Raw genomic sequence first — 24,465 nt, 5'->3', positions numbered from 1 at the left:
AATATTGGGCAGATGTACAAGTTTCTTTGGCTCTCCATTGTATTTCTCACGTGTTAGTGTAGTGAAGATTTACATCATCTCTAGTATGGACAGAGGCTGAATGCTGTGTTCGAATGTGAGCTATGTTGGTGACCCTTCACTCATAGCTCCAGACTGTGCTGGCTTTGTCTCACAGCTTGAGCTGTTGCCAAGGGGCATCACAGTGGGAGACTCGATGTGTGGACTTGATAGATCAGTGGTGCATTACACAAAGGAGCCAGCTACACAAGAAGTGGATCTTTGTGGAGTGGACTGGACATTTTTTAGGTCAGAGTGTCTAGGAAAAATAAAAGCAGATGTTCAGTCTCAAAAGGTGCAGGTCAAACATAAGATGAGGGTACACCTGGAAAACATCAGTATTATATCTGTAAATTGTTTTAGCTCTGTTGTGAAAGAACCAGAGCTGCAAGTATCAAGAGAGAGCGTTGAAGCAGGCATTAAAAGCTGGCTAACGCTAGAGATAAGTTTAACTAAAGTTTTTAATGAGTACCTAATGCGGTTCGCAAAGCAGAGATTAAAATCATTGGTGGTGGCCTATTTGTTGCTGTTAGTAGTTTATCTTATAGCAAAACTGAAGTAAATGCGAGTTAGCATGAGTGGAGTTTATACTCGGCAACTGGAATAAATTTATAATTATCTCCTTTCACCAATCACAGAAGTGATATCTGGTGTTGTCCAAGGAAGTGTTGTATGCCCTTTGCTGTTTCTAATCTATATAAACTATTTGGGAGACAATATAAACATCCTCCTTACACTGTCTGCAGATAATACAGTGAAGAGCCAAAAAAACTGGGACACCTGCCTAATATTGTGCAGGGCCCCCTTGAGCACAAAGAAGTGCCGCAACAGGGCATGCATGGACTCGACTAATGTCTGAAGTAGTGCTGGAGGGAACTGACACCACGAATCCTACAGGGCTGTCCATAAATCCGTAAGAGTACAAAGGGGTGGAGATCTCTTCTGAACAGCACATTCCAAAGCATACCAGATATGCTTAGTAATATTAAAGTGTGAGGAGTTTGGTGGCCTGCAGAAGTGTTTAAACTTAGAAGAATGTTCCTGGAGCCTCTCTGCAGCAATCCTGGATGTGTGGGGTGTCACATTGTCCTGCTGGAATTGCCCAAGTCCATCAGAATGCGCAATGGACATGAATGGATGCAGGTGATTTTGTCACACTTAACAATTCTCTTTAGTCATTGTTGGTCCCGTTCTTGCAGGATCTTTTTCCGGCCACAGCGTTGTAAGAGATGTGATGTTTTACCAGATCCCGATATTCACAGTACACTCGTGAAATGATCGTATGGAAAAATCCCCACTTCGTCGCTACCTCGGAGATTGTGTCCCATAGCTCGTGTGCGGGCTACAACACCACTTTCGAACTCACCTAAATCTTGATAACCTACCATTGTAGCAGCAGTAACTGATCTAACAACTGTACTAGACACTTGTTGTCTTGTATAGTTGTTGCTGACTGCAGTGCCATATTCTATCTGTTTGCAAATATCTGTATTTGAATATGCCTGCCTATGCCAGTTTCTTTGGTGCTCCAGTGTACTCTCATTTGTCATCTAGTAAAATAAAGAGAAGATAAATATGGATTGCAAAATGATTTATTTATTTATTCTCCATGGACAAATACAAGGATTTGTTTTGGGTAGTTTACATATTGATCATTTCCCCTTAAAACACTGTGGAAACAATTGTATAAAATAGGTCTAACAGATAAAAAATTATGTTGGTTTTTTCTTCTTTTTTTTTACGTGTAGATACTATTTATACAAATGATAGTATTCTACTCCTCTGAGAGGAATTCCTTAATACTATAAAACACTTATTGCTGAGGAACTCCTTCAAGGCAGCTTCCACTTAAGCTTTTTAATTTTTTTGGAAGTTTGTTATAAAATTTGATCCCCATGTAATAGGGACTCTTGTCTGCACTTTTTGTATTATTTCTTTCCAGGTGATGATCCTCGTCCCTCCTAGTATTGTACATGTGCAATTCTCTATTTAGATGATTGTACTGCTTGTATTTTAGCATCACCTGAACAGTTTTATAAATATATAGTGATGGGAGTGTTAGTAGTTTCTTAATTTTAAAAATTGCTTTGCAAGACTCATTATATCTAAGCTTACACATGATCCTAACTGCCATTTTTTGAAGGATGAATACCCTATTTACATGCTTGGCAGCAGCACATCCCCATACTTCAATTCCATATATGAGGTATGGATACACTAAAGCATAGTAGATTATACTCATTTGCTCATATTTAAGAAATTGTGACATTATCCACATTGCATAAACTGATTTGCTAAGTTTTTGGCGTAAGAAATCGATACGATGCTCTCGAGAGATGCTGATCTAACATTATGCCAAGGAAGTTTTATCTTTCAATTTTATTTCTGAACCATTATCAGACACAACACTCCATTGCATTTCATCTTGTTTGTGGTGTATTTGAAATTCCATTAGATTTGTTTTATTGATGATGATTAAGCTTAAGTGATTGTTTTGGAAGTAGTTCTTCAATCCAAATAAGACATCAGAACAATTTAGGCCCAAATCATTCTCATTGGTTCCCCAATTAACAATGGTTGTGTCATCCGCATAGTTAAGTATCTTGCTGTTGTGTTCTGTGGGCAGATCATTAACATATATTATGAACAATAAAGGATCCAAAACTGACCCTTGGGGCACACTATACTTTACTATAGCTGGACTGGAGCTGTGCTTCTTAATAACATTGCCCACTTTGTGTGTGACCTCATATCTGTCTCATAAACATGACTGTATGAGACTTTTGGCTATTCCTCTAATACCATAAGTTTCCATTTTCTCAAGTAGCAGCTCATGAGATACTGTGTCGAATGCATGCGATAAATCTAGGAACAAACATGCCACTTTCTTTTTCATCTAATTTCATAAGTATTGTATGTACTACATCACGTATGGCAAATGATGTTGAATATCCTTTCCTAAAACCATGTTGGGTTTCTCGTAGCACTTTCTCTTTGACAAGAAAGTTTCTCTAACCATAGTGAAATAATCTTTTCTAAAACTTTGCTTAGGATTGGAATTAAGCTAATGGGTTGGTAGTTTTCGACTTTGTTGATACTACCTTTTTTTGTGCAATGGCTTGACTATTGTATATCTAATTCAGACGGAAACACACCTTTATTCAAACTTTCATTGAAGAGGTGGACCAGAACAGGCATAAGTGAATATTTGCATTGTTTGAATGTAATGGAGATTTCATCCCATCCCCTAGAGAATTTGTTAGGAATTTTATTTATTATTCCGTCTACTTCAGTTGCATCTGTTTCATACATAAACACTGATTTTTGTACCTGGTAAGGAGTTCTGTAGTCATCAGTGTCAGAGGTCACGCACATGTTACCTGAATTTATAAAGTGGGTATTAAAAACATTGCTGATCAAATATGGATCTGAAATATTTACATTATCAGTCGTTAGTTGGATATTGTTGACACTAGGCTTTGGTTTTCTGCTGATTCTCTCATTTACACAGTCCATGATGATTTGCTTATGTTATTTGAGGTAGCAATTTTTTGCTGTATAGTTTCCTTTGTGTGTACATTCAGTGCTTGTTTATAGGCTTTTCGACGTGTTTGGTAGTTGTCTCTAGTTGATGTGTCCTGGAACTCTTTGTATATTTGCCAAGTAATAAACATTTTCTTCTTCAGCTGTTTTACTTCTAAAGGAAGTCTTATGCGGTTTTGAGTGTTTTGTGTGTGTGTGTGTGTGTGTGTGTGTGGTGTGTGTGTGTGTGTGTGTGTGTGTGTGTGTGTGTGTGTAAGTAACTGGACATGTTACGTTGAAATGGGCAAAGAAAGTGTTATAAAAGTTACTCCATTTGTCTGCAACATTTTCTGCACAGTATGTCATTCCATGTCACAGACTGCAGTGCGGACCCCAACTTCTCTAAACATTTTTGATTTGTACATCTTATTTCAATTGTCTCATATGTACTTTGTGAATCATACATATTCAGTATTTCCATTGCCTGGCAAAGATGTGTACACTAAATGGTTATGATAGCTTGTGGTATTTTCTTCATTCTGCAGTAAAGAATTTAGTGAAAGTCTTCCCACTTACCATACTCTCATGATTATTTTAGATTGGATCATCTAAACACTCAAATTTTGTGGTGGAATATCAATTTATGTTGAATCTACATTTTTGATTTTTTCGGCCTTAAGGGAATTGTGAACATTGAATATGAATAATTATTTTGGTATTGCTAATCATTTATTTTGAATCTCATTAACACTAAATGAAACTGTGTGTGCTCTGCTAATGCCACTATAAAGCTAACCAGAATTTGATATTTCAGGCTACTGTTGCGCAAGTACACAAAAAACTATTGCAAAGATCACGTGGATTGTCCTGAATTGTGGGTGCTGACAAAGGGTAACCCTGTGTTGCATGCTGTGGAGTTGGTACAAGGCTGGTGGTCACGAACACTAGTCACTCAGTGTGGATCCAAATACCTAATTGATGTAGATATTTCATCACTTGTAAATAAGCATACCTCTATTGCACGGATGCCAGATGTCAAGGTCAGTTTAAGGAGCAATAAACCTATGTTCAATTTTTTAATTATGTGTAACTGAGTTTTCTTTTGATACTAGTAAATTATCAGGATGAGCGTTACTGCAAAGGGCATTTGATTCTAAAGCATTATGTCAGGGTGAGAAACACTAAATAAATTACTTTTTCTCTCTTAACAACATGTGGGCAGGGTGGGTTCTTCCTTGGCTCGGGTATGAGGTAGAACAAAACAGCATTTTCATATAAGATAACTTTTGTTGAAAGATTCATACAATGGTTTCCTTACTGGATTGTTCTGGCTGGGAGAGCGGCAGCTGTGTTGTTTGCGAAGCCTTCTGCTGCGGCGGCGGCGGCGGCGGCGGCGTCTGATTACGTCTGGTGGTGTGTATCTCGTGTCGTTGCCTTGCCCAGTTGACGGAGACGCGCATCATGCTGTGGCCCGTTTAACTATTGAGAACGAAGTTGTGAATCGTGTGGTGATACGTTGGATGTGGCGTTACAGTGTTTGTCTTCTCTATGTGGCCACATTTGTCAGTGTTGTGCGTCAGCCAGCGGAGCGGGGGAAGGCCAGTGTCCCGGACTCGAACAACAGACTCCAGCTTGCCAGTCTTCGGCTGTCAGATCTTCATTACTAGCTCACAGGTGACTGCTGATGCGAGGCCGTCTCCTTTCCGTCCTCACGAGTCACCCGGGTACGTAAAATCAATCTTCAATACCTTCTAACTTCTGTCTTCTGGCGGTGAGGCTGCTGCTTGCTATTCCATAACAGCGGCAGACTTGGTGCTTCTGTGTACGATGTAGTCTCTTCCTGCATGACGGTCTTCAGCGCCAACTGAACTGTACTGGAACTGAAAACTACTGTTGGGCCCACTGCGTCTCACGTATTTATTTACTTCAGTTCACTGGAGGTGAACGACTTCACGATCATTGCCTCTTCTGTCACGTTGAAAAGCTTGTCAGAGAATCTTCTTAACGTCGGTCATTGGCTCTTGGAATCTAGGCGAGGGCCTTTGATCACGTGACAATTGAGAAATATGTGAGCCAGTCGGGCAATGCCCTGATGGCTGAATCAACAGCGTCCGCTTATGTGGGGAGGGCGATGGCTTCTCCTGAACGTACTGACTTCACGGTCATTGCCTCTTCTGCTCTGCCCGCTGTTTGCCAGTGTGAATTCTTCTAAACTAAACTAAGTTTTTCCTTTATTTTCTAATTTCTACTTCACTTCACATTGATTTCACTAATTTATTTACCTATCTTACCTACCACTCAACAAATGTTAGTTTAAAGGAGATCTTGATCAGATGCACTGGAAATTGTAGCGGGACAGAAAAATTAACCATACATATACATTTTTTTGTTAGTCGTAGAAGGATGTAATCCAAAGGCTCATTGTTTTTTTTCTTGCTTATGTCTCTCTTGACCATTCAATGCCTCAACTGTATGGTGAGTGCTTACCTTTCCATTATTTGCATTCCACCCAGGACTTTTGATATCATTTTAAAGTGGGTATTCATCAGTTCTGCTTTCTGTTCTTGAAATATCTGAATTCAAGTAGCAACTGTTTAATCTATCTTTCTGTGTAGAAAAACACTTCACTGCCTGTCTTGTTTTCAAAATTTGATGTTTTGTTCCAAAACTATGAAGAAAAGCTTTATGGGTCTTCTCCAGTCCCTTGTGCAACCTCTGCTTGTGTGCCTTTCCCCCTCCCCATGTCAGAACTTGTACCGAGTCTGACAGTGTCATTGAAGAATGTTGAGTGTAGATCATCCTTGTTTTTTCTCGCAAACATGAACTTCCTTACTTTCTAAAACATATGGCGGTAAATATCACTGAAAAGCCGTACATATTTCTTTGTGCTGCCTATTTCTCTGTGTTAATTGTAGCTCACTTCACGTATGAAATGTAACGTTATTGCAGTGAGTTAATAAATGAGACATTTTACAACTTGGAATTTACCAAATTTGCTCATTGATTTAAATGAGAAATCTTTTCATTGGAATTGAGTTTAGGAAGCAAAAGTATTAGAAAAAATTGATGAGGCAACAAGTCTCATCCAAGCTAGGATTTTTGTGTCACATTGGCCACTGGTCAGAGAACTAAACTATACAAGCACCACTTTAGGCTAATTTTTGCACAGGCTGGCAGATGAATTCTAATAATAAAAGAAACTACAGATAAAGCATACAGCCTTAAAATAAGACATTCCAGAGGAGTCAAAGGAACCTTTGTGAGAGAAATACATGAGACTGAAAACAAGGTGGTGTAATTGGCATGCAATGAAAAATTTTGAACTGTGGTTTTACTGATTAAATATGACATTCTTGCTTAGAAATTCCAACTGTCAGACACAGATGGATTCACATGGATGAAAGGCAGATTTAGATAAATTTAATTTTGTCATTGTTGAGCTTTTCCGATTTCTCACGATTACTTTTAACATATAGAAGCTACTGTTAGAGCATTGTAAATTCTTATGGTGCTGATCTTTTATCCTTATGTGCAAACTTGTAAGCTATTGTCATACCAAAATTGTAGTTTGCCACTGCAGGGAATTAATTTATGTGTATTTAGAGAAAAGCAAAACAATTAGAAGTGCAGAAACCTCTTGATTCCTTGCTTCTTAAACATCAAATTGTTTGGATCTAAAACTGTCAGTATTCTCTTCAGTTGGCATCAAAATACAGAATTTTTATGATTTATTGCATTTGTTACAGCCAAAGTGTCATGTTGTTGCTACCTGTGATGTAAATACAAATATGAACTCAATCCATGAGAACAGTGAGAACACAAATGTTACAGTGAAATTAAAGTGGAACCAGCCAGTGAAGAAACCACCTCATGATACAACAGCTGTCATTGTGAGTGTTGTATTCATAATTTTTTTAAAAATAGAACTCCATTAGCAGTGGAATTATGTACGATAAGTCATTATGTCCCACTCTAAAAACTGTTAGTTATGTTATTGTGCTGCTGATATAAAAGATGTAATGCAGTCCTAAAGTGTGATGCGGGTAGACAGAAATTAGGAAAATAAATGAAACATGACGTGGTATATATAAATATGAAATTGAAATGTATAGATACAGATACAGGAAAGCGATAAAGGAGAATGTTTAGACAGATTATACATATATTTATTTATTGTTCCTGTGAATCTAGTACTGTACAGTGTACAAAAGATATTGGACCATTCATTAATTACAATATACATTCCTTGATTTTTTTCTCATTTTTTCAGACATCATGTCAAAGAAAGATAAAATTATACAATATTTTTCTTACACTAAACATTTTAAAAAACTGTTAATTGGTGAGGCAGTTTTGTTTTTCTATGTGTTCCCTTACTGTATAGAAGCAGTGCTCGATCAAGTAATCCTTCACAGTTGATTTGAACTTGTTCAAGTCCATTATTATTTTTGTGGATTTGGGCAGTGTATTGTACAGCTTGACAGCAGGGTGGAGTACCTCTGTAGTAGTGCTGTGTTTGTCTGTTGTACATGTACATCATTTATTTGCCTTGTGTGGTAGCTATGTACAGATTCATTACGGGTGATGCTTGGACTGCTACTGTTTAGTTTTTCTTATATAATAAATATATGTTCAAGTATATAAATTAATGGAAATGGTAGTATTTTATTTTTCCTAAATAGTGGTTTGCCTGATCTCAGGGCCAATCCTTCCATTAATCTAACAATATTTTTCTGCAATCTAAATGATTTCTGACTAACTCCACAATTTCCTCAAAACAGTACACCATATTTCAATATTGAATGAATGCAAGCAAAATATATGGTCCTGAGATTATCATATAGAATAGTTTCTTATTACTCTCATTACAAAACACGTTTTGCTCAGTTTTTTGTTCACATAGTCCACATGTGTATCCCATTTCATGTGGTGTTGAATCCATTTACTGAGAAATTTTGTACTCTCTCTGTTTTTCAATTTTTTTGTCCACTTACTCTTGCAGGAGGATTAGTGGGTGTCCTTTCCTGGGTGGTGAAAATATCCATTGCAGTAGTTTTTTTTTTTTTTTCCAGATTTATAAACAAACTGTTTGCATCGAAGCACTGTAATATCTTATCTGTGAAGATCTTGATGTCATTTTCAAAGTTTGGCTACTTCCTGTAATTAAGATGCTGAGATAAATTCTGCCTTTTACAAAGGCACAGACGGTGTTTAGAAAGGATAGATTGCATGCAACTGGTGGTGGCGTGTTTGCCGCTGTTAGTAGTAGTTTATCCTGTAGTGATGTAGAAGTGGATGGTTCCTGTGAATTATTATGGGTGGAGGTTACGCTCAACAACCGAGCTAGGTTAATAATTGGCTCCTTTTACCGACCTCCCAACTCAGCAGCATTAGTGGCAGAACAACTGAGAGAAAATTTGGAATACATTTCACATAAATTTTCTCAGCATGTTATAGTCTTAGGTGGAGATTTCAATTTACCAGATATAGACCGGGACACTCAGATGTTTAGGACGGGTGGTAGGGACAGAGCATCGAGTGACATTATACTGAGTGCACTATCCGAAAATTACCTCGAGCAATTAAACAGAGAACCGACTCGTGGAGATAACATCTTGGACCTACTGATAACAAACAGACCCGAACTTTTCGACTCTCTAAGTGCAGAACAGGGAATCGGTGATCATAAGGCAGCATCCCTGAATATGGAAGTTAATAGGAATATAAAAAAGGGAGTAAGGTTTATCTGTTTAGCAAGAGTAATATAAGGCAGATTTCAGACTACCTAACAGATGAAAACAGAAAATTTCTGTTCCGACACTGACAATGTTGAGTGTTTATGGAAAAAGTTCAAGGCAATCGTAAAATGCGTTTTAGACAGGTACGTGCCGAGTAAAACTGTGAGGGACGGGAAAAACCCACCGTGGTTCAACAACAAAGTTAGGAAACTACTGTGAAAGCAAAGAGAGCTTCACTCCAAGTTTAAACGCAACCAAAACCTCTGACGAACGGAAGCTACACGATGTCAAAGTTAGCGTAAGGAGGGCTATGTGTGAAGCGTTCAGTGAATTCAAAAGTAAAATTCTATGTACTGACTTGACAGAAAATCCTAGGAAGTTCTGGTCTTACGTTAAATCAGCAAGTGGCTCGAAACAGCATATCCAGACACTCCGGGATGATGATGGCGTTGAAACAGAGGATGACATGCGTAAAGCTGAAATACTAAACACCTTTTTCCAAAGCTGTTTCACAGGGGAAGACCACACTGCAGTTATTTCTCTAAATCCTCGCACAAACGAAAAAATGGCTGACATCGAAATAAGTGTGACATCGAAATAAGTGTCCAAGGAATAGAAAAGCAACTGGAATCACTCAACAGAGGAAAGTCCACTGGACCTGATGGGATACCAATTAGATTCTACACACAGTACACGAAATAACTTGCCCCCCTTCTAACAGCCGTGTACTGCAAGTCTCTAGAGGAACGGAAGGTTCCAAATGATTGGAAAAATGCACAGGTAGTCCCAGTTTTCAAAAAGGGTCGTCGAGCAGATGCGCAAAACTATAGACCTATATCTCTGACGTCGATCTGTTGCAGAATTTTAGAACATGTTTTTTGCTCGAGTATCATGTCGTTTTTGGAAACTCAAAATCTACTCTGTAGGAATAACATGGATTCCAGAAATAGCGATCGTGCGAGACCCAACTCGCTTTATTTGTTCATGAGACCCAGAAAATATTAGATACAGGCTCCCAGGTAGATGCTCTTTTTCTTGACTTCCGGAAGGCGTTAGATACAGTTCTGCACTGTCGCCTGATAAACAAAGTAAGAGCCTACGGAATATCAGACCAGCTGTGTGGCTGGATTGAAGAGTTTTTAGCAAACAGAACACAGCATGTTGTTCTAAATGGAGAGACATCTTCAGACGTTAAAGCAACCTCTGGTGTGCCACAGGGGAGTGTTATGGGACCATTGCTTTTAGCAATATGTATAAATGACGTAGTAGATAGTGTCGGAAGTTCCATGCGGCTTTTCGTGGATGATGCTGTAGTATACAGAGAAGTTGCAGCATTAGAAAATTGTAGCGAAATGCAGGAAGATCTGCAGCGGATAGGCACTTGGTGCAGGGAGTGGCAACTGACACTTAACATAGACAAATGTAATGTATTGCGAATGCATAGAAAGAAGGATCCTTTATTGTATGATTATATGATAGCGGAACAAACACTGGTAGCAGTTACTTCTGTAAAATATCTGGGAGTATGCGTGCGGAACGATTTGAAGTGGAATGATCATATAAAATTAATTGCTGGTAAGTTGGGTACCAGTTTGAGATTCATTGGGAGAGTCCTTAGAAAACGTAGCCCATCAACGAAGGAGGTGGCTTACTAAAAACTCGTTCGACCTATACTTGAGTATTGCTCATCAGTGCGGGATCTGTACCAGATCGGGTTGACGGAGGAGATAGAGAAGATCCAAAGAAGAGCGCTGCGTTTCGTCACAGGGTTATTTGGTAACCGTGATAGCGTTACGGAGATGTTTAGCAAACTCAAGTGGCAGATTCTGCAAGAGAGGCGCTCTGCATCGCGGTGTAGCTTGCTCGCCAGGTTTCGAGAGGGTGCGTTTCTGGATGAGGTATCTAATATATTGCTTCCCCCTACTTATACCTCCCGAGGAGATCACGAATGTAAAATTAGAGAGATTCGAGCGCGCACGGAGGCTTTCCGACAGTCGTTCTTCCCGCGAACCATACGCGACTGGAACAGAAAAGGGAGGTAATGACAGTGGCACGTAAAGTGCCCTCCTCCACACACCGTTGGGTGTCTTGCGGAGTATAAATGTAGGTGTAGATGTAGATGTCACCTGCAAATTGATATAGCTTAATGTTTTTACTGTTTATATGTAAATGGTACTGTACGGCCGTAACTTTTCCCAAGGGCATGCAGCTTAACTGTATGGATAAATGATGATGGCGTCCTCTTGGGTAAAATATTCCAGAGGTAAAATAGTCCCCCATTCGGATCTCCGGGAGGGGTTACTCAGGAGGATGTCGTTATCAGGAGAAAGAAAATTGGCATTCTATGGATTGGAGCGTGGAATATCAGATCCCTTAGTCGGGCAGGTAGGGTAGAAAATGTAAAAAGGGAAATGGATAGGTTATAGTTAGATATAGTGGGAATTAGTGAAGTTCGGTAGCAGGAGGAAAACAATAGGAATGCGGGTAAGCCACTACAAACAGCACAGCGAACGAATTGTTCTGGCCTAGATAGACACGAAGCCCACGCTTACGACAGTAGTAGAAGTCTGTATGCCAACTCACTCTGCAGATGACGAAGAAATTGAGGAAATGTATGACGAGATAAAAGAAATTATTCAGATAGTGAAGGCAGACGAAAATTTAATAGTCATGGGTGACTGGAATTCGAGAGTAGGAAAAATAAGAAGGAAATGTAGTAGGTGAATATGGATTGGGGGTAAGAAATGAAAGAGGAAGCCGCCTGGTGGAATTTTGCACAGAGGACAACTTCATCATAGCTAACACTTGGTTCAAGAATCATAAAAGTAGGTTGTATACATGGAAGAAGCCTGGAGGTACAGACAGTTTCAGATAGATTAAATAATGGTTAGACAGAGATTTAGGAACCAGGTTTTAAATTGTAAGGCATTTCCAGGAGCAGATGTTATGAACTGTAGATTAAAACTGAAGAAACTGCAAAAAGGTGGGAATTTAAGGAGATGGGACCTGGATAAACTGACTAAACCAGAGGTTGCACAGAGTTTCAGGGAGAGCATAAGGGAACAATTGAGAAGAATGGGGGAAAGAAACACAGAAGAAGAATGGGTAGCTTTGAGGGGTGAAATAGTGAAGGCAGCAGAGGATCAAGGAGGTAAAAAGACGAGGGCTAGTAGAAAGAAATCCTTGGGTGACAGAAGAAATATTGAATTTAATTGACAAAAGGAGAAAATATAAAAATGCAGTAAATGAAACAGGCAAAAAGGAATACAAACGTCTCAAAAACGAGATCGACAGGAAGTGCAAAATGGCTAAGCAGGGATGGCTAGAGGACAAATGTAAGGATGTAGAGGCTTATCTCACTAGGAGTAAGATAGATACTGCCTACAGGAAAATTAAAGACCTTTGGAGAAAAGAGAACCACTTGTATGAATATCAAGAGCTCAGATGGAAACCCAGTTCTAAGCAAAGAAGGGAAAGCAGAAAGGTGGAAGGAGTATGCAGGGTGTTACAAAAAGGCACAGCCGAACTTTCAGGAAATATTCCTCACACACAAAGAAAGAAAATATGTTATGTGGACATGTGTCCGGAAACACTTACTTTCCATGTTAGAGCTCATTTTATTACTTCTCTTCAAAACACATTAATCATGGAATGGAAACACACAGCAACAGAACGTACCAGTGTGACTTCAAGCACTTTGTTACAGGAAATGTTCAAAATGTCCTCTGTTAGCGAGGATACATGCATCCACCCCCCGTCGCATGGAATCCCTGATGCGCTGATGCAGCCCTGGAGAATGGCGTATTGTACCACAGCCGTCCACAATACGAGCACGAAGAGTCTCTACATTTGGTACCGGGGTTGCGTAGACAAGAGCTTTCAAATGCCCCCCATAAACAAAAGTCAAGAGGGTTGAGGTCAGGAGAGCATGGAGGCCATGGAATTGGTCTGCCTCTACCAATCCATCGGTCGCGGAATCTGTTTTTGAGAAGCATATGAACACTTCAACTGAAATGTGCAGGAGCTCCGTCGTGCATGAACCACATGTTGTCGTACTTGTAAAGGCACATGTTCTAGCAGCACAGGTAGAGTATCCCATATGAAATCATGATAATGTGCTCCATTGAGCGTAGTTAGAACAACATGGGGCCCAATCAAGACATCACCAACAATGCCTGCCCAAACATTCACAGAAAATCTGTGTTGTTGACGTGATTGCACAATTGCGTGCGGATTCTCGTCAGCCCACACATGTTTATTGTGAAAATTTACAATTTGATCACATTGGAATGAAGCCTCATCTGTAAAGAGAACATTTGCACTGATATGAGGATTGACACATTGTTGGATGAACCATTCGCAGAAGTGTACCCGTGGAGGCCACTCAGGTGCTGATAGTGCCTGCACACACTGTACATGGTACGGAAACAACTGGTTCTCCCGTAGCACTCTCCATACAGTGACGTGGTCAACGTTACCTTGTACAGCAGCAACTTCCCTGATGCTGACATTAGGGTTATCGTCAACTGCACGAAGAATTGCCTCGTCCACTGCAGGTGTCCTCGTCGTTCTAGGTCTTCCCCAGTCATAGGCTGGAATGTTCCATGCTCCCTAAGACGCCGATCAATTGCTTCGAACATCTTCCTGTCGGGACACCTTCATTCTGGAAATCTGTCTAGATACAAACGTACCGCGCCACGGCTATTGCCCCGTGCTAATCCATACATCAAATGGGCATCTGCCAACTCCGCATTTGTAAACATTGCACTGACTGCAAAACCACGTTCATGATGAACACTAACTTGTTGATGCTACATACCGATGTGCTTGATGCTAGTACTGTAGAGCAATGAGTCGCATGTCAACACAAGCACCGAAGTCAACATTACCTTCCTTCAATTGGGCCAAATGGTGGTGAATCGAGGAAGTACAGTACATACTGACGAAACTAAAATGAGCTCTAACATGGAAATTAAGCGTTTATGGACACATGTCCACATAACATCTTTTCTTTATTTGTATGTGAGGAATGTTTGGCCGTACCTTTTTGTAACACCCTGTATACAGGGTCTATACAAGGGCGATGTACTTGAGGGCAATGTTGTAGAAATGGAAGAGGATGTAGATGAAGATGAAATGGGAGATATGATACTGCGTGAAGAGTTTGATAGAGCACTAAAAGACCTAAGTCGAAACAAGGCCCCGTGAGTAGACAACATTCCATTAGAACTACTGACGGCCTTGGGCCTTGGGAGAGATGGTCCTGGCAAAAGTATGAGACAGGTGAAATACCCTCAGACTTCAAGAAGAATATAATAATTCCAATCCCAAAGAAAGCAGGCATTGATAGTTGTGAAAATTACTGAACTATCAGTTTAATAAGTCACGGCTGCAAAATACTAACGCGAATTCTTTACAGACGAATGGAAAAACTGGTAGAAGTCGACCTCGGGGAAGATCAGTTTGAATTCCGCAGAAATATGGCAACACGTGAGGCAATATTTACCCTACGACTTACCTTAGAAGCTAGATTAAGAAAAGGCAAACCTACATTTCTAGCATTTGTAGACTTAGAGAAAGCTTTTGACAATGTTGATTGGAATACTCTCTTTCAAATTCTGAAGGTGGCAGGGGTAAAATACAGGGAGCAAAAGGCTATTTTCAATTTGTACAGAAACCAGAGGGCAATTATAAGAGTCGAAGGACATGAAAGGGAAGCAGTGGTTGGGAAGGGAGTGAGACAGGGTTGTAGCCTCTCCCCGATGTTGTTTAATCTGTATATTGAGCAAGCAGTAAAGGAAACAAAAGAAAAATTCGGAGTAGGTATTAAAATCCATGGAGAAGAAATAAAAACTGTGAGGTTCGCCGATGATATTGTAATTCTGTCAGAGACGGCAAAAAACTTGGAAGAGCAGCTGAACGGAATGGACAGTGTCTTGAAAGGAGGATATAAGATGAACATCAACAAAAGCAAAACGAGGATAATGGAATGTAGTCGAATTAAATCGGGTGATGCTGAGGGAATTAGATTAGGAAATGAGACACTTAAAGTAGTAAAGGAGTTTTGCTATTTGGGGAGCAAAATAACTGATGATGGTCGAAGTAGAGAGGATATAAAATGTAGCCTGGCAATGGCAAGGAAAGCGTTTCTGAAGAAGATAAATTTGTTAACATTGAGTATAGATTTAAGTGCCAGGAAGTTGTTTCTGAAAGTATTTGTATGGAGTTTAGCCGTGTGTGGAAGTGAAACATGGACGATAACTAGTTTGCACAAGAAGAGAATAGAAGCTTTTGAAATGTGGTGCTACAGAAGAATGCTGAAGATTAGATGGGTAGATCACATAACTAATGTGGAGGTATTGAATAGAGTTGGAGAGGAGAGGAGAGAAATTTGTGGCACAACTTGACTAGAAGGGATATGTTGGTAGGACATGTTCTGAGGCATGGAGGGATCACCAATTTAGTATTGGAGGGCAGCGTGGAGGGTAAAAATCGTAGAGGGAGACCGAGAGATGAATACACTAAGCAGATTCAGAAGGATGTAGGCTGCATTAGGTACTGGGAGGTGAAGCAGCTTGCACAGCATAGAGTAGCATGGAGAGCTGCATCAAACCAGTCTCAGGACTGAAGACCACAACAACATATGTAAATCATTTACATGTAGTAAGAACAGAATTGGACCCAATATGGAACCTTAGGGAACTCCATGTTTGACCACTAATAAATCTGATTGACGAGTTTTGACTGTCCCATTTACTTCATGTGATATCACTGAGCTGTTTTATTTCATGGAGGTATGATTTAATTCAGTTATGCACTGTTCCCCTAATACCCCAGTTCCGAATCTTACCTAATAATTTATCATGATTGATTGTATCAGATGCTTTTGACAAGTCTAGGAAGTTACTTGAGGTATGTTCCTGCATATCTAGGGCTTGTAGAGTTCATACAGAAAGGGAAAGGTTGCTGTTTCAGTAGAGTGATTTCTCCTAAAACCATATTGAGATGCTGATAGTATATTATATTTATTTATGAAATTTGACAGTCTTTATGAAAGTGTTTCTCTAGAATATTAGAAAACATGACAGTAGAGAAACTGATTCAAATTTTGGACAGCTGCAGACATGGCATCAAAATACATTTGCAGTTTCTTCCCATATCTTGGCACATAAAAACTCCAGCCAGACAACCAGACACTGGAAGAGTATGTTGTCCATTTCCTCATGGAGCCATTTCTAAACCGAGGAAGAATTCTGACAACGAACAACTCTTTCACATCCTTTCATCTTACCGAGAAAATTCAACAGAAGAAAAGTTATTTGTGGGGACAATGAAAAATAGTTGCTGAAATCTCCCCAACTGTGTGAACAACTGTTCTGACTCACATTGTATCATCATATTGAAGAAGAGGAATAAGCCAGGTTGCACCCTAACAGTGTACGAAGGGAAGAAAAGCAAGAATATCATTATTTTCTGGACACTAAATAGAACTGAGGGGATAAGGAAAGAAGAAATGCTACAAAGCATGTTGTGGGTGTAAATAAAACAATTCATAAAGATTCATATAAGATTGCTTTTAAGAGATGGCTGACATGTCTTCTACAATAACCTAGATATGGAAACAGTAAATGCATGCATCATCTACAATCAAATAACCAAAAATAATCTGAAGGGAAGGCATTTGTTCTTCAGATGATCTTACACATGGGAGACGACAAAGAGCCAGACAGGACCAAGAAAGCTAATTGAACAAAGGCAGGGCCACAGGACCAGACAAATAAAACAGTGAAAGAAGTGTCAAGTTGTATACACAAAGAAAATGAGACCAATGGCATTTGAGAAAAAAGCAATATGGCCATCTGCGACAAATGTGTGTGAAATATACCAATATTCGAAGTTTTATTTTGATGTTTCGAAACAATCAAATGGAATAAATGTAGAAATGTTAGGTACTTTAGAAGTCACATTTCTGGGCCTTGTGTTTGGCTACCACAGAGCCCCAGCCTTTGCAGCATTATTTCCTTTCTGTGCTGCATGCTTTTACTTCTACTATCCCTTTCTCCTTCTGTCCCTCCATCAAATGGTTTTCTTGGTGCCACCTGGTTTATTTCTGGGTGTAAAGTTTCCACCTTTCATGTAATGTGTGTGACGGGGCCCTCCGAGCAATGGGTCGCTGGCCAGGTAGCCATGCCGAAGCTGGGTGGCAACCGTTAGGAGCAGGCAGCACCATGGCAGATCTGCCGCAAATGAAACGGATGAAGTTATTTCCCGCTGGTGGCCATAGAGCCGCTGCAGTCTCTACGAAAGGACAGTCCTCTCCTAATGCAGGGAGATAATACCCTAAAATATTCTCTTCCCACAGCTATGCTAGCCCATTCTTTAGAGATTGTGGATGAGCGCTACATGCAAACACTCCGTATACCTCCCCCCCTGAAGGAGCCACAGGCTGCTGGTCACAGTGCTTCATGATTGAGCTCTTTGCCTTAAACTGATTCAGAGAAGCCCTTGCAATCACAAAAACCCTCTAAGGAGAGGAAAGACAAGGAAAAGTCCTCCAAGGAGGACAACATTCTGGGGGCCCCCATCCCACCAGATACTGCCTGTTCCAGTCCTGTGGCCAAGGCGGAGATTCCAGTGACCCCTGAAGCCCCAGTTTGCACCAAACAACAGAAACCAGAACCTATGTATATTGATGCCATAACCCCTCAACCAGTGGCAGCAGGTGACTTTAAGGCATAACTTCATGGCCTTACTGTACTTGATGTCATTATTGTCCAATGGAATTCTAGCATTTTTTTCCACCACCTGGCTGAGCTAGACATCTTTTAGACACGCCTTCTGCATTCCCCTTAAGGAGATTGTTTTTCCAGCAACACAGACCCCATTGTGTTTCCAGCAACACAGACCCCAGTCCTTTGTGGATACTGGGGATATTGTAAGAATCTTGCTGCCTCTGGCAGGGTGTGGGGCGGAGTTTGCACGTATGTTCTAGACACTCATACCTCTTAATACCTCTTTGGAGGCTGTGGCTGTTTGGTAAGTGCAGCTTAGGATATTACCATCTGAAGTGTTTACTTTCCTCTTGGTGGTGACGTGTCTCAGAACATACTGTTTGTGTTTGCATTGGTTCCCATTGGTTTCTCATCCCCCCCCCCCCCCCCCCCCTCCCTCGAATGCCCCCACCTTTCCTAATCTTGGGCGCATTCAAATCCCTTAACGCTTTGTGGGGTGGAACCCTGGTCACTGGCCGCTATAAAGACCTCAAAGACCTTTCAATTTTCACCCCTTGTCTTCTCCCATCCATCCACTGGAGGATCCACGATGACCTGTGTGGTAGTGACCACTTCCTGATCTTCCTGTCCCTACCTCAGTATCATTCCCCTGGGCACCTTGGCAGATGGGCTCTCAACAATGCTGACGGGATTTCTTTTGCTTCTACTGTCGACTTTGGCTCCCCGCCACATGGAGATACTGATGAGGCAGTCCAGAATACAACTACAGCCTTTCTTTTGACAGCTGATTTAGTAATCCCCCGTTTCTCAGGCCTCCCCCAACAGAGGACAAAATCTTGGTGGTCCTCAGATATTGCAGAGCCCATTTGAGATCGTAGTCAGGCTCTCCAGTACCATAAGCAGTGCCCATCGGTGGAGCACCTTATCAGCTTTAAGTGGCTGATAAAAAGACAGAGGTGAGAATGCTGTGAATGGTACGTTTAACCATCAGACCACCTTCTTCTCCTTACCGGGTTCAAGCTAATATCAGACATCTCTATGGCTACTAGACACCTGTAGGTGTATCTGGTATTACCTTGAGTGGCACTGTCTACACTGGCCCAGACGTTGTCGTGGAACATTTTGCTCTGCACTACGCTCAATTGTCAGTTTCTGAGAAATATCAACCTGCCTTTTGTGTCCTAAAACAGTGGTTGTAGCGAAAGCAATTATTTTTATTACACGCCACTTGGAGCCATGTAATGCTCCATTCAGCGAGTGGGAATTCGTCAGTGTCATACCCCAGTGCCCTGATAGCCCCAGGGCCAGAATGCCTCTCTAACCTAATGATCAAGTATCCCTACTGGTAGGTTGTTACCGTGATACCATCCTTACCATCTTTAACTGCATATGGAGTGAAGGCGAGTTCCCATTGCAATGGCGAAAAAGCATCATTCTTCCAGTACTGATACCGGGTACGCATCCTGTAAGAGGTGTAAAGTTATCACCCAGTAAGTCTCACCAATGTTCCTGTAAGTTGCTTGAATGCATGGTGATCCAGCAGCTATGTTGGCTTCATGAGTCTTGGGGTCTTCTGGCTCAACCCCAGGGTGGTTTTTGCCAAGGCTGTCCCACTAATGATAATCTGGTTTACCTAGAGTGTGCCAGCTGAACAGCTTTTGCCCCACATCAACACCTTATAGCTGTTTTCTTCGACCTGCAAAAGGCTTGTAACACCACATCGTGACACCACATCCTTGCTACCTTACATGAATGGTGTCTCAAAGATCTGCTCCTGATTTTCATCCAGAACTTTGTCGCAATGCATGTTCTCGGTCAGAGTTGGTGCTTCCCACAGTACCCCCCATAACCAAGTGAATGGGTCCCACAGGGCTCTATACCGAGTGTCCCTCTTTCTAGTAACCATCAGTGGTCTAGCAGCAGCTGTGGGGTCCTCAGTATCAGCTTGCTTGTATGCTGGTGACTTTTGCCTCTACGTTTCCTCCTCTAGTTTGAGTGTTGCTGAACTTCAACTACAGGACGGAATACAAAAGGCACAGGCATAGGCCCTCGCCCATGGCTTTCAATTTTCTGCTGCCAAGACTCGCGTCATGCACTTTTGTTGATGTCACACCATTCACCCACAACCAGAACTTTACCTCGATGACCAACTACTCAATGTGTTGGAGAATTACCACTTTTTAAGACTGATCTTCGATTCTCGGTTGACGTTGATACCCTATCTTTGCCAGCTTAAGTGAAAGTGCTGGTTGCACTTTAATACACTTCACTGCATAAGTAACACCAGCTGGTATGCAGATCACACTACCTTCCTGCAGCTTTACAAAGCCCTGATACAATCCTGCCTCGATTGTGAGGGTATGATATACGTTTCAACATTTACCTCAGCTGTGCAGGTACTGGATCTGATACACCACTGCGGGGTTCGACTTGTGATGGGAACCTTTTGAATTAGCCGTGTGAACAGCTTACACATGGAGGCTGGGGTCCCTCCTTTGCAGATACCGAGCGAGGTGGCGCAGTGGTTAGCACACTGGACTCGCATTCGGGAGAACGACGGTTCAATCCCGCGTTCTGCCATCCTGATTTAGGTTTTCCGTGATTTCCCTAGATCACATCAGGCAAATGCCGGGATGGTTTCTTTGAAAGGGCACGGCCGACTTCCTTTCCCATCCTTCCCTAATCCGAGCTTGTGCTCCGTCTCTAATGACCTCGTTGTCGACGGGACGTTAAACACCAATATCCTCCTCCTCCTCTCTCCTTTGCAGATAAAGTGCCAACAACAGCTTGTCATTTATGCTACACACATTCTTTTGCATCTAAATTACCATCTCCCCTTTCCAAATACAGTAATCCATCTCCCGCAACGGCGACACAGATAAGGCATTACAATCACAATCCATATTTGGTCTGCCCTCTCTGAATTGCAGTTGTTTCCTCTTCTACATCTCCTCCGGGCCCATCCTTGTGGTGCATCCCTCGGCTACCGCTTAGTCTTGACCTATCACAAGGTCTGAAGGACTCTGTTCATCCTGAGGCCTTACACTGCCAATTTTTCTCCATCCTTAGCGTATCCTAGGGTTCACAAGTTATCTACGCTGATGGCTCGATGGTTGCTAGTTGTGTGGACTTTACTTTGTGAGACATACTAAACTGCTGTCCTTGCTGGATGGTTCTCGTGTTATCACAGTGGAGTTGGTAGCCATCTCTCTTGATCATATCCGTTCCTGCAGTGAGTCCTGGAGCAGTTTGCAAACTCTCGACCAGTGCTACCATCGCCATCTCTTGGTCATTGCTATCCAGAATTCCCTATGTGCCCTTGAACACTGGGACGATCAGTGACTGTATGGACAGTGCCTGTAATATGGAATGGTTCACTCTGACTTCACCATACAAACTGTGGGTGATAAAGGAGACTGAATCTGTGGAGGTTCTTCATGCAGGTGTCTTGCAAGGACTTGACCATCCTCTGCAATCTCCGCGTTGGCCATACTTGGCCAACTCATGGTCATCTCATCCTTAGCGAGGACCCATCCCACTGTTGTGGCACCTGTTTGACAGTGGTTCACATTTTGCTGGACTGTCCCAACTGTTGGTGATTTAAATTTTTTCAAAGTTTGATTTTTTTGTACATCAGGAAATGTAGGTATGTTGAATGTGAAACTTGGTGCGAAGCAACCTAGCAACGGAAAGATCTCAAATATTAAGTTTCATTGATATAACACTTTCCAATACTGAATAAATTAAGTGCAAATTTTTTTCGTAAAAAGATAAAAAATGTGGTATTTTCAATTTGATGTTGCAAGAAACTATATACTATGAAACTCTCCAAACTGGGCTCATTAGAAAGACCATGGTTTGAACTGCAAAAGAAAGTGCACATGAATATCCAATGTGGGCTAACTGGACATAAAACTTGCGTCATGAAAAAACTGTAGATTCTTACATCTCGTAAACTCTTGCTGAACATGAGCTTAATATGCAATAGCTTGGTAGCATAAGGATGTGAAATGCAAAATTTCACCTACTATTTTCCAATAATCTACAAATTCATCGAAAAGATGGTGATTTTTATGAAATGTTGAAAATGGGGTATATTTTTCTATCAAAGTTTCAAAACCATTCTCTTTTGAAAACGTATGTTTTAAGCTCTCCCAGAACAGTGGGTTTAATTTCCAGAATGGGCTAACAATGCTACATAAATTGAGGCAAAGTACTGGAAAAATCACACAGTGAATAAAGTTTTAACTTTGGCTTCTTATATCTTGTTGATTAAAGGCATGATAAACACTAAACTGGACAACTACTACCTAACAACCTAAGGTTTTCCAGTAAAAAATATCGTTCTTTTTCTGCTTTCCAAATTTCTACAAAATCAATTCAAACTCAATTTCAGTAAAAATGTCAAATTCATCACCTTCAATTTGCTTTTAGAAAATTTGTTTCCAATAATTGATTTCACATTATCTGCAGTTGAAAAGAGCACGTTTTTAAGCATCCAGAAAATCGTGTTTGATTTTACAGTATGTGCTAACAATACCTGAAAATGACGGACAAATTATAGGTAATGTACCATGACAACAGACTTCATTGTAGCAACCTGTTGTCTGTGTTTTGTTGCATGTGGTTTCTATTTTTGAATTAACAACTAATATCCCACTATTTTGTGTTGGTCTATGATGATGTCACTACCCATTCAAAAATCTTAATTGGCAACCCCATTGCTATAGGGTTTACGAAATACCACCCACAGGTAGGTCTCTTCATCCAGGTCCCCAAGCCTGTAATTGTTTCATAGTTTAGGTTTCAAAGCCGTGTTGTGGTACCTGTCTGCTTACAAATCCATTTGATAATATCTTCTCTCATACCAGCAACCATGCTGCTTTCTCGCTATTCTATTTCTTGAAACTTTTTGCTTTCTTAGATTTATTGTTTTGGAACTTTTACTCATACATATTTGATGCAATGTAAGTTTCGGTCGCAGAAGTTGAATAGATCTTTTGCCATCAGTATTTGATTTGTTGACAGGCTTTGTACGCTTGTTGAGTAGGCAGTCACTTGGTTGTGCCACCAGTCCCATAAAACACAGATTTTCCATGGCTGGTGTTGAAAATGTTACATTCCTTATCAATGTTTAAGTCGTTTTTGTGGCTACATTGATTGACAAAATTCTAATTTTTATATTGCGCAGCTGAGATGTTTATGAAATGGTTTTACTGGTCTTTGTTTGATTCAACAAAAGTCAATGAGTTTTTGAATAAACTCATTTACGGGTACTGTATCAAGTTGGAGGTGATCTGAAATAATTAAACAATGAACAGTTTGCAACATGCCCTACTGACAAAAGCTACAAAAGGACATGATGTAGCTAGCAAATTTTCCCAGTGAGACCCCTGAGCAGCACCTTCAAAAACAAACTAATAATTAATGTCTTTGGAACCAAATTAAGAAACCAAATTACAGGCATGGGAATAAAGATGAAGAACGCGCTCATAGCTGGTATTGCAATGGAGTTGGCAGTTCATGCTCTGGAACAGGTAGTGAAAATGTCACCATGGGCCAACACAATATAGTGAGTTATTACTTGCCAGTTTAAAAATGGGAACCACATGGCAACGAAACACAGGCAAAAGTTTCTGGGATGTAGTCTGTTGTGGTACATTCCTTCAGTTTGTCTGTTGTTTTCAGGTACTGCTAGTGCATAGTGGAAAATTAAATGTGGTTTTCTGCATGCTTTAAAATGTGCTCTTTCCAGTTGTTATTAGTTTTAAAACAATTATGGAAAACAAATTTTTTAAAAGCAGATTGAATGTGATCAATTTTTGTAATTTTTATGGAAATAAAGTTTTAACTGATTTTGTAGAAATTTGGAAAGCAGTACATGAATGATATTTTGTATTGGAAAACCTTATGCTGCTAAGTTGTTGTTGTACAGTTTCATGTTTATAATTCCATTAATCAAGAAGATACAAAAAGTCTAAGTTAAAACTTTATTCTCAGTGCGATCTTTCTGGCTACTTTGCCTCAGTTTATGTAGCATTGTTAGCCCATGCTGGAATCAGCATGTATTAATGAGATACAAGAATCTGAAGTTTACGTACATAAGTTTCATGTGCAATTTTGATTCAAATTATTTAGCATTGTTAACCCATACTGGATAGTCAGATACACTTTGTTTTGCTTTTGAGACCGTTGTCTTTCTAATCAGCCCAATTTGGAGAGTTTTATAGTAAATAGTAATTTGCAAAATAAATTGAAAATATCACATTTTTGACCTTTTTGCGAAATCTTCGCCTTTTTGCGAAACCTTCGCCTTTTTGCGAAACCTTCGCCTTTTTGCGGAACCTTCGCCCTTTTTGCGAGACCTTCGCCCTTTTTGCGAGACCTTCGCCCTTTTTGCGAGACCTTCGCCCTTT

At 40.5% G+C, this 24,465-nt stretch overlaps 1 protein-coding gene across 1 annotated transcript in view; it reads left to right on the top strand.

Annotated features, from left to right (window-relative positions):
* The window catches only part of LOC126092416 (uncharacterized), a 158,034-nt gene that overhangs the window by 48,322 nt on the left and 85,247 nt on the right, over positions 1-24,465 (top strand). The window contains exons 4-5 of the mRNA XM_049908003.1: positions 4,394-4,619; positions 7,326-7,469. Of these exons, the coding sequence (XP_049763960.1) occupies positions 4,394-4,619; positions 7,326-7,469 (370 nt within the window). The remainder of the gene's footprint in view (positions 1-4,393; positions 4,620-7,325; positions 7,470-24,465) is intronic.

The sequence above is a fragment of the Schistocerca cancellata genome, chromosome 7 (genome assembly GCF_023864275.1).
Source record: "Schistocerca cancellata isolate TAMUIC-IGC-003103 chromosome 7, iqSchCanc2.1, whole genome shotgun sequence".
Classification (NCBI taxonomy): Eukaryota; Metazoa; Arthropoda; class Insecta; order Orthoptera; family Acrididae; genus Schistocerca; species Schistocerca cancellata.
The sequence above is the reverse complement of the archived record's forward strand: the minus strand, read 5'-3'. Positions and strand labels throughout refer to the sequence as shown.